At 39.4% G+C, this 10,863-nt stretch overlaps 1 protein-coding gene across 1 annotated transcript; it reads left to right on the forward strand.

Moving 5' to 3' along the window:
- The first annotated feature begins 498 nt into the window (after positions 1–498).
- LOC110846977 (phosrestin-2-like) lies at positions 499–6,424 on the forward strand. Its single transcript, XM_022093815.2, has 12 exons — positions 499–2,205; positions 2,582–2,629; positions 2,799–2,944; positions 3,029–3,165; positions 3,271–3,398; positions 3,527–3,585; positions 3,992–4,051; positions 4,168–4,355; positions 4,458–4,538; positions 4,898–4,976; positions 5,126–5,274; positions 5,358–6,424. The coding sequence occupies exons 1-12, from the start codon at positions 1,961–1,963 to the stop codon at positions 5,643–5,645; spliced, it is 1,608 nt and encodes a 535-aa protein (XP_021949507.2). The 5' UTR covers positions 499–1,960; the 3' UTR covers positions 5,646–6,424.
- The last annotated feature ends 4,439 nt before the right edge of the window (positions 6,425–10,863 follow it).

A 10,863-nucleotide genomic window follows, 5' to 3' on the forward strand; every position in this document is an offset into this window, starting at 1 on the left:
CACTTCCTGTCTTCACCCATGAATGGGTGGATGGCTCATTGAAAGGAGACAGGATAATGGAGTAGTGAAAGTGATGTCGGTGTGGATTGGATTGGAACAACACTCCTCACTTACCAACACCAACACCGACGATGGGTTACATTTGTTTGTGTGCTTGCATGTCACCAGGAAAGCAGGCACCACTTTCACTGCAACTTTCGAAGGTGTTAGTGAACGAGCATGTAATGTGTGTTGTCGTCGTCGTCGTCGTCGTCGTCTAGTTAAGTTGGTTTTCATTTCCTTCCTTCCTTACTTTCTTTATTTCTTCCCTGTTGGCCTTTCTGGCTGCCTGGTTGGGAGCAGGTTGGTGGGGAAAAAATCGATGGGGATGTGTAGGCAGCAGCCCGGGCCAGCAGCAGGAGCCAGACGCAATGAAAGAAGGGACACGGACAGATCGAAACTCAAGATGTGCGATGTGCGAACCCGAACAAAGCTCAAACGAGCTGCTTTCCTGTAACAAACTCGGCTGGTTGGTTGGTGGAGAAAGTGGTGTAGATCCATCCATCCGTCCTCCAATCCATAAGAGTTTCTGAGTGGCAGTGGCAGTCGTGGAGAGCGAGTGAGGAGAGACCACATTGCATTCCTCTTCCTTCCGCTCCGGAGAAAGCAGTTCACTTTCAGGGAAAAGTGGGTCTGGAACATTATTGTTATTATTATTATTATAGCAAGTGACATCGGGGATAGGAGCGAGCAGGAGGAGCAGCAGGTAGGCAAAAATGGCTTAGCTTACACAGCTCCTCATCTCTCAAGAGGCTTTTCCTGTGCGCTCCATACGAGCTTACCAACCCACCTGAAGTTCATACAATAAAAGCCTTTCCACCCAATCTCCCCACCTACGAGGAAAAACTCTGGGAAAGTGAAAGTCGCTTCGGAAACTTCCAGTAGACAGTCGCCAAATTTAATTATCCTTTACCTAATAATCTGAAAATTTAATTTTCCACTCTCCTCGCCTCGCCCGTACGACCTGTCAGTCACAGCTCGGTTGACTCGACTCACCTTTCGCCAGTCAACCTCGTCGTAAAAGACCATCACAAGTACACAAGTGGGAAACACATGTGCATATTCTTCGTCTGATGAATACCATTCTTCTTCTTCTCCATGCATATCAGTTTCTCGTCTTGCTTTCCCCCTCGTAACATATTCAAGCCTTTCCGTGCTGCAACACAGAACCATGATAAATATGATATCTAAGTGATTTCATCGATTGACCAACCAAAGCTCTTCTGTGTGTGTCGTCGGTGAGGAAGAAACAGGAACGAGACAAGTTTTTTCCTAACTTTCTTCCCGACTGAACCTAATTATTCAATTCCGTGAAATTATAACACGTGCATATACGTTGTTTAACAAGGCCAATATTTTTTTCTAGTCTTGACTTGGCACAGTTGCAACTGAACAGGGTACTTGTATGTTACATTTTATCAACTTGTTGAATTTAATGGGCAGTGATATTTCATTCCATGAGACAAAAACATTTTATTCTGATTTTTTATTGACAAGTAGCAAACCTTTAGAATTATAAAAATTAAATTCCATGTTTAGATTGACTGTCGGTCGACTGTTTAATAATTGGGGATCAGTATACATATGTATGACGTGGGACACAGAAAATATCACAATCACGCATAATAATTTTTAAGAGAGTTAAAAATGTGCTACGCCAGATAAAATTCGAGGTGCTAAATAGTAAATTTCAAAGATATTTAGGTATAGAATTAATATAATATAAATTATACTATATAATCCTCGGATATAGAGATCCATCTGCATATTAATAATATACATTACATACAAGTTGATTGTACCACTTTCACTTGGGCGTTTAGTTTAGAGCTATTGTTTATATTATTAAAGTGTTCACCTAGCTGCATGTCCTACTTTATCCGAACCTACTGTCGTGTACCTTACCGCAATTGTCACCGTAATGAGCTTTCCTGCGGCAGGCCAGTCGTCCGAGAAATTGATTAGTGATTTAGCGACGAATGCCTCCGCTTCGTACGAAACTTCGCCCAACCTCAACATCAACCACGCGACCAGATTACCCGTGGACGAGATTTTTAGCAAGGAAGCATCTGCGACTTCTAGCCAGCAACCCACGCAATACGATGTGATCAACTCCCATCCCCTCGATGACGCCAAAAATGTTCCTCCTGGTTCCAGTATTACCAGGCAAGCCAATATTTCGATAATATTCCTCACGTACTCCGTGCTTATATACTTAATCAAATTATAGGCCAGGAGAGTCATTATTTTTATGACAATTGTGCTCATATTACACGGAATTAACAATGTTCTACATCCCGAGTTTTTTTTAACCACAAGTGTACATATGTACATATGCACATATACATGTAATGTGTATATTCATTCAATCAGGAAATGACACTGGATAATTCATTGGCTAATTTTGCCTTGCTACTGCAATACATTTGTACTCCATTCTCTCACATTCATATTACTAAATTGATAAAATATTGAAAATATTATAAGAGCACAACATTCACTGTAACCAATTTTTCATAAAAATGTTGGATAATAATTCCAGGGTTTACAAAAAATGTGCTTCAAATGGGAGTTTGGCAGTGTACGTTGGGTAAGGTTAACATCAAACTTTGTCTGTAAATTCGCTTTGTTTTTATTAAGTCTCGATTTCGATTAATGGTGCACCTTTTATGGTTTGTCTGATTTGATGCTTAGCAGTTACAATATGTATGGACATTCTTGTGTATTCACTTGCATATATTTTGGTGTTTTAAAAAAAGGACCAGAACTTTAACTGTTGAAGGACTTCAGCTCGAACCGCTCAAAGGAGTATTGGTCCTGGACAAGGACTCCTTGGCGGAGAATGTCTCACAAAATTTTAGAATTTGGGGTGTGATTTGTTTGACTTTTCGCTATGGTCGTGAAGGTAGGCTAAAACCCTGAATAATTTTGTAATCCTCTTCAACGGTGCAGGGTTTGTGAAATAACGAACGGTTTGGTTTGCATGTAGACGAGGAAGTGTTAGGTCTCCGATTCTGCAATGAAGCCATTCTCGCCCTTAAGCAGTTGTGGCCACCCGTCTCAGCGAGTGAAAATCCAGAAAATCATTCAGTCCAAGATGAGGACGACGAGCTTACTCCTCTGCAAGTATGGGAATTACATATGTCTCATCCAATCCGTCCACGATGATGAACTTTCTCAAGTTGACGCAAAATTAATTACAATTCTTAATGAGATATTTTTGCTTGACAGGTGGTACTTTTGGAAAGAATCAGTGCGTCATCGACCTCAGCCTCGATTACTTCCATTGGTTTCACATTGTGTGCTGGGCCGGTTGGGCTGGGATCTTTCCCTCCGCCCCCCTCGGTCCTCCTCGCACCGTAAGAGACTTCTACAATTGAATTGTCACCATTCTTTAAAATAAATTATTACCATAATCCATCTTTTTGTGCATGTGCATATCACTTTAAAAATAATTTGCATAATCATGAAACATCTTTTTTTCCAGTGCCAAACCGTACAAGGGGTCACCCATTGGCACCATCTATGACCTCCGTGTATACGCTTGTAAGCCAAATTTCACTCCACTCATTCGTTATGTATGCATAAATTACGAATCCGGCTTTCACTTGTCTCAATTATCCCAGTATGAATTTCGCATGCTTCGACATATGTAATTTCGTTTTCGATATCTTCTACTATACTTCCTCCGTGATTTCTTATAAAACAGCTACTTGTCCGTGTACTACTTGTCGACTTTCATGCAAAATAAAAATACTCCAATTATTATAAGCATGCATTTAGTGCTTACGATTCCCCCATAACATCCTACTCAAATTTGGTTAGAATCGTATGGTTTGTGATAATAAGATGCTTCCTAGTGGCAATAGTTTTTATTTACTTTCTCTCACACGAATGAGTCAAGTATTAGTACGTACCATGTCAAAATAGAAATTTTTGTCGTTCTATGTAGCCGAACGACCCGAGGAGAGACCTCCAAGGAGAAATCTAATCAGATTGGCCCTCCGAGCAGGTACTCAATTACAAGAAATATAAATAATCCCATCACTTCGACATTTCGTTTCTGCCTTTAATCTTGTTATGTATCGTTTAGTTTAGAGTTATAATTTACTTTTTTGCAATTTGCAGTTCAAATACCTTCGATGAGCCTTGAACTTGAGCTGCATGGTTCTGTTGAATCTCGTCCAACTTTCCTTTCCAGAGGAAAAATTCGACTTTCTTGTGAATTGGACAGAAATGCCGTCCGGTATGGTGAGCCACTGGTCGTCAAAATTAACGTCCAGAACAACAGTCGAAGTTCGATACGACGGATAATTGTAAGCAATATGCATTTCGAATCATCGGCGAATCGTGCATGGGGACAATTGGTGGACATGGATATATGTAACGCAATGTAACGCAATGTTTTCCTTAACCAGGTTTCCTTAATTCAGCAAGTTGACGTTTGCATGTTTACCTCGGGAAAGTTCAAGAACGTTGTGGGCTTGGTTGAAGACGCAGTAAGGCTTTTCGATATGTTTACATATTCACCTTATTTTAACATGAATACTTATACAGAGTGCATAAACATTTTATTGTCTGTGGGTTCCCCTTAGCAGAAATATAATATTGCACAATGTTAAGGATATTGGTGGTTCTTGATAAGATAGCCAATGCCTTTGATCAATCAAATTAGACACTTTAAACACACATATAACTCATATAATGGCTCCTGCACTGATCCTATATGCAAGTATGTTCATGTAGAATACAAGACATTAACTAAGGTGGTCTCCGTCACTTTTAATTTCCTTATCGCCATCATCAAGGTTCGAATGACCTTTGACTTTCTCTATCCGGATACTCTTGGTTTTTTCAGATACTTCTCGTTCCTGGAGCTTCTTGTCAGAAACGCTACACACTTACTGCCGCCCGAGGTCCGGCACGTCAATGGCTTGGTAAGTACTATGTAAATAAACATATATGAAATAATACAAATGAGTTTGGCGATATTTATGCTCAGTAGCACATAAATGTAACTCATATGTATGTATCTCATTTTATTCAATTCGTGTTGAAAATGTTTAATTTTGTTGTCCACCTCTAGCACTTGAGGAAGCCTTCGGGCGTGATCCGATTCTTGCTCCTTCCACCTCACTGGAAAGCATGGATGTCCAAGCTGCTGCTGAATTGTCCTCGAAAAATACTCCTAATTCTCGAAATGTGTTCGCTATTATTGTCTCCTATTATGTCAAAGTAAGTCCTATCCGTCCATCTGCCACCCACCCACGCGTAATTTAAAATGCTCCACCATACTAACAACTTTCTCCTGGTCTCAGGCAAAGCTAGTCCTCGGTGGCCTATCTCTGTGCCAAAATGTCAAGGTGCCATTCGTTCTCCTTCCACCCCAAATCCCAGACGATCCGGACCCCTATCCTACCCCAAAGGGTGAAATTGTCCCAGTCGTCTCTGCTGCCACCACTGAAACCATCTCTCCACTCAATACCGACTCAAGTCAACGGAGAGCAACGCGAGAGGTTGGTGAAGAAAGTCATCAACTTGCAGCAGGATCACAACAGCCACAAAAATCCACTGACGAGGCTGCCAGCAGCAGCATTGCTTCCTAATAAGTCGAAAAATACGAGCATATATAAATTCTATCAAGTTATTTCAATAATGGAAATGAATTCAAGCGAAAATTGCCGTCTCATGATGCTCCAAGTTTAATATTTCAAGAACGAAGCTAGAAAATGAGTGAAAGAAAGCGGAGAAAGTATATTACAAATTCTAAACAGAATCAAGCTGAAGTCATCAATCGGTTGAAATTCAAATTCCTCTCTCTGCAAAAAAAAGAGAACACATTTGAAATTATTTACTAGTGTAATGGAGAGACGTATACATATATATGTAAAGTAAGGGGAAAGGAACATGGCGGTGGTTTGGTGGGGTTTGGTGGGGGCAAACCTCAATTAATGGGACAAGAAAGTGAGCAAGAAAGAAAGCAGACTGGACTGGACTCGCGTGATAGATGGAGAAGAATGAAAATCAGTTGAGAATTGGTCTGAGGAAGAAGCGAAAGCAACAAAGTAAACCAAAAGTATGGGACGGAACTTTTTAAGACAAAGCTAAAAGGAAAAAAATGAACTGTGAGAATTCACATCTCATCCATCAACTTCATATCTCATTGAGGAACTCAAGGAGCAATCCATTACGCTTACAAATAACTGTTACACCCAAAATACACAACCAATCGACAAAAAAATCAATCACTTATAAAATTCTACCGTTTTTACTTGAAAATTTTCATTATTCATTATTTGTCCATTCAAGTAAGCAGAGAGATAATCAGTTCAAATTTCCACCTATACATAAACTTCTCAATAAATATCCACGATAAAACAACAAATAAAATGAGTAATTATGTGGTCTTATTCGCGTGGCTGGCTGGCTGGCTGAGATTGTTGGTTTGTTTGTGGTGTTTGTGGTGGCGTGGTGGCTTTTTTACACACAAAAATTATCTTACTCAGGTTTGGTTGAGGTAGCAGAAAACATTGATGCATCATCATGTCTCTTGGGTGGGTACGTAGTACGTACAGGTTTAAGTAATCTTATTACTTAAGGAAGTCCAAACCGGCCGAAGGGCTCGCGTTTTATTCTCAAATTAGCCATGACTCATGGACCTCTTCAACTAATTTATGTATTGTATGTGCCGTATGGAGAAGCTGTACGCTGTTTCACAAAGAGAAAAGCTGTATATGTAGGAAACTCTTGCAAATTCATTTTTACTTTAAAGTCACACAATGTTGTACTCCATACCCAACACCAAATTGACCATTGTTAGATTTATCTTCTAACTGGGCCATAAATTGTCGTGTATGACAAGAAGAGAATTGAATAACGCATACATAGGAATGGAACTTCCCTGCATATACGTAAGTACATTACCATTTCATTTGAACGAACCGTACAAGTCGGTTTGAAATACATTAACTACATATAATTTTATTAACTGAATTCCGAACAGTTTAGAAATGGCAGTATCCAAATTGCAATCAAATGCCATCAAAGTGGACAATGTGCTCATTTATCACGGCGTTTGAATTAAAATGAGAAACATTACTTGTAGCACGATCGAAACCAGCGTGTACTTACTTACTTCCTATTGTGCTTACGACTACGAATGTACTTTTTGTTAACAAAATGCAGTTACTTATTGTGCATAGTTTCTCCTTGTACATTTTTGAGTTTTATATTAGCGTGGCTCTGGGATATCACATCATCGCGCATTATTATTATTAAACGGATATCTACATACTAGTCGTTGATATTGCTTATTATGCATTACGTTGTCGTATGGTGTGCGGTGGTATATGCCTCAAAATCCATCCAAACAGTCAACATTGGACAGGAATGAGAAAAAAATCCTCCTACACAAGAAAGATTCGAGGTCAACATCAATTTTTATTTTCTCAATGAACGTCGGATGAATGCTAATCGTCAAGCGTGATGCTGCTAAAGTTTTATCCAAGCCACACGTTGATGTTGCACCTGAACCTCCAATTTCATTCAGGAAGATCTCTGTGTAAACGCTTCTTTTAATTCCAATCTCTCCTCCAGCTCGTCGTGGTTCATTTGTCGAAGGCAAGATGTGCTCTTCTTCACAATACTTACACACTTGAAGACAAGACGAGGAGGAGAATGATGAGCAGCAGCAGCAACGAAACTTATGATACAATCTCAGAAAGATTATAGACCTTCGCAGACCTCAGCAGCTATCCCATTATCAGAGGGATACAATGGCCTGTAGACAGTTGGTTTGACAAGGTATTGAAGCAAATGAGTCTTTTCCCTTGTCATTCTTCTCGTAATGAGATTCTTATTCAGTCCCTAATTTGCCAAGCGGGTTCGTATTGTTTCAATTCTGACTCCAATAATAGAACAATTATTTCAAGGTGTTATTTTGATTCCAAGAAAAACGGGTATTCGGAATAAAGGACTTCGTTGTTGTGGTCATCATGATAAACTAAAAAAAATTATATCCACATGGCATGCAAAGAGCTTGAACTCGGCTTCATCTTCTCCAGCCAGCCACCAATAATGCATGTATGTATGTGCCTATGCCGTTTAGATGTGCAACAAGGTACTGATTTTATTGTGATCTACATTCGAGCTGTTTGGTGAGACGAGTGCAAGATTAACTACATTATCATTGTTTTACCTATTGCTTAGATTGGTGAAGACGGAAAAGATGTGTGTACGTTGATGCATGATGTTATGTGAGATGATTTTTATTTATTTTTCATCATCATCGTCATTTCGTTTTAGTGCATGATTTTTTCTTATCTTTCATCTCATTTTGTAGATATCTACCACTGCATATTTGCTAACCTAGCATTTATAAATAGGCTTACCTCATCATTCCAAGATGACACCTGCATTCCGAATTTAATTTATTCAAAGATTGATTCAACATTTCTTGGCTTTCTTGCGATATGCATAATGCTAAACAAAATCATGCCTTGGTACTGAAATACATATGCAGTGACTTTCATCCATGTTATCTCCAAACCCAAAGTACTTGTGTGGATATCTATTAATTATAAGTTTACGCTGGGACTTATCAATATGCTTACAACAAGGGAAATGTCTCGTTGAACGAATGTATCATCATCATGTACAATGGCCAAAAGCTTAATTATCTTCAAAGTGTCATTCTACGATGCTTTCTACTTAAGCTCAACAGTAAAAACCACTTGGACCCAGTGGATGCCAATGGTTCTTCATCCTGCCAAATCCATTTGTTTCTATTTGATCGTCCTGCATGGCTTCGTTGGTATTCACCTGGCATGCTCCTCTCCACTCGTCGGAGGAAGAAGATAACAACAAGGTGGCTGGGGGCGATGAAGTGAGCCCAAAAGCAAGAAAGGGTTTCGTTGGTGATATTATTGGTGAATGAGCGACTATCTTGTAGTAAGTCAAGTCCATGTTGAAGTCCATCTCTCTGCGTATGCATGCATCCAAGTTGTTTGTTGGTTGGTAGAGAAAATAATTTTTTATAGATTCGTCGTCGTCGTCTCTCCTTTCTCAATGGATCTTCTTCTCTCTCCACCACAGGCCAGCAGCCAACAATGACAACACATGAATTTCATTCCAAATGTATGAACATGGTACGGAGACACATTAGGATAATATTGCAGTGATTGTGGTTCGATGGGGCTTACCAGCCATGCACATAGACGAGATCACACATAACAATGCATTGAATTTCTTCTTGTGTGTTGTGTTGGGTGAGACGTCGTCTTTTCGGAAAGGGTTTCAATGAAAGAGTCATTTAACCCCATGCCTAAACCTGACCCGAGTATTATTGACTCTTCCGGATCCCAAAGGAGCATTTTCATACAATTGAGAAAAGGGAGTCAGCCAGAAAGTCCAGTGCAGCACTGTTACCTATTTACTATAAATAGGTTTTGAGCATGAGAATAAGACAACGGAAATCTCCGTATGTCCAACATCTTGTATTGTTTGACTACAGTTTATGTAGCAGAGATGAGGATGACGTGTAGTGGCAGCAATAATATAGAGCCACTACTTCGTTAAGTGAATAAAGGCCAATAAAGGGACCCTTTATGTTCCTTCTTCTGCATATATTTGTTCATGTACCCGAGGGAGCCAGTGAATGAAATGACAATGCAAAGGAACCCTGTCGTAGTGGAATAAAAACTTGACAATTTTGTAAGGCCTTCTGTGTGCCACGACTGTTAAGTAGCCATTCATCAAGTGTCGTCTCATCTCATATGAAATCCATAAATAGACACAGACTACTACTGGACTTGGTTGGCTCTCATCAATCAACAATCCACCCCGCCAAGTCCCGATAATGTGTGAATTAATTTCAAACAAGTCCCAATGTCACCTTTAATCAAAAATCAATCCTTCCCATTCGATGGGATTGTTTGATGACACGCAGTGTAAATGCTTGTACATAAATATGCATCTGCAAAGCGATGATGCTTATCGGGTATGTGCAGTTAAAAATATGTTCGTAGAAATGTAAAGATCTCAAATATGTATCTGAATTACGAATGACTTCATTCGTGACACATTAAGACAAAAACAGTTTATCAAAGGAATTGTTGTCAGTGTACGCAGGTTGTAAAAAAGAATGTATCCCGTATAAATGTGTTACTACATATATTTGGTTATCGTTGACAATTCGAGGTGAGGGTTACGTAATGAAAATGAAAATGTTTGACTTTTTATTACCCTCATATTCGCTAAATGTGTAAAAATTGTTTTTATCCACTTTATCCTCCTTTGCATACGTACGACTGCAAAATGTTGAAGAACTTGTCGAACTAATCTTTGATTTACAAAATGAGTGAATAACGTAGTTTTTAGTTAGCATGCATTAAATATTCATCAACTGTATCATAAACCGTCCGCCATCATCAGTAACACAATATCTTACGGATATCTTGATGTGTGAAACTGTGACATGGATGACGTGGACCACGAAGATGTTGTTATACCTTAAAAATCCATTCAAGTCTATTGGAGCAGGTGTTGTTTGGTACAACATAGCCTTCGCCTAACTTTTTGACTTCTTCTTCGTGGTCACTGCGAAGACGAAAAAAGTCCAAGACGAGTTTTGTGAATGAATTATGCTTGAGGGCTAGTTAGTTGGGGGAGTAATAGTCTCAACTTGGACATGACAAATGAATGTGCTGCTTGCTGCACACCAGAGTGATAAAATATACATAAAGTAGGAGTAGCATCCACCGTAATGTAATGTACTTGCAATCACAAGAAGAAGATTAATTTCAAGAATTGATGCTTATTCTTGTG

This window comes from Folsomia candida, unplaced genomic scaffold (assembly GCF_002217175.1).
Source record: "Folsomia candida strain VU population unplaced genomic scaffold, ASM221717v1 Fcan01_Sc003, whole genome shotgun sequence".
Lineage (NCBI taxonomy): Eukaryota > Metazoa > Arthropoda > Collembola > Entomobryomorpha > Isotomidae > Folsomia > Folsomia candida.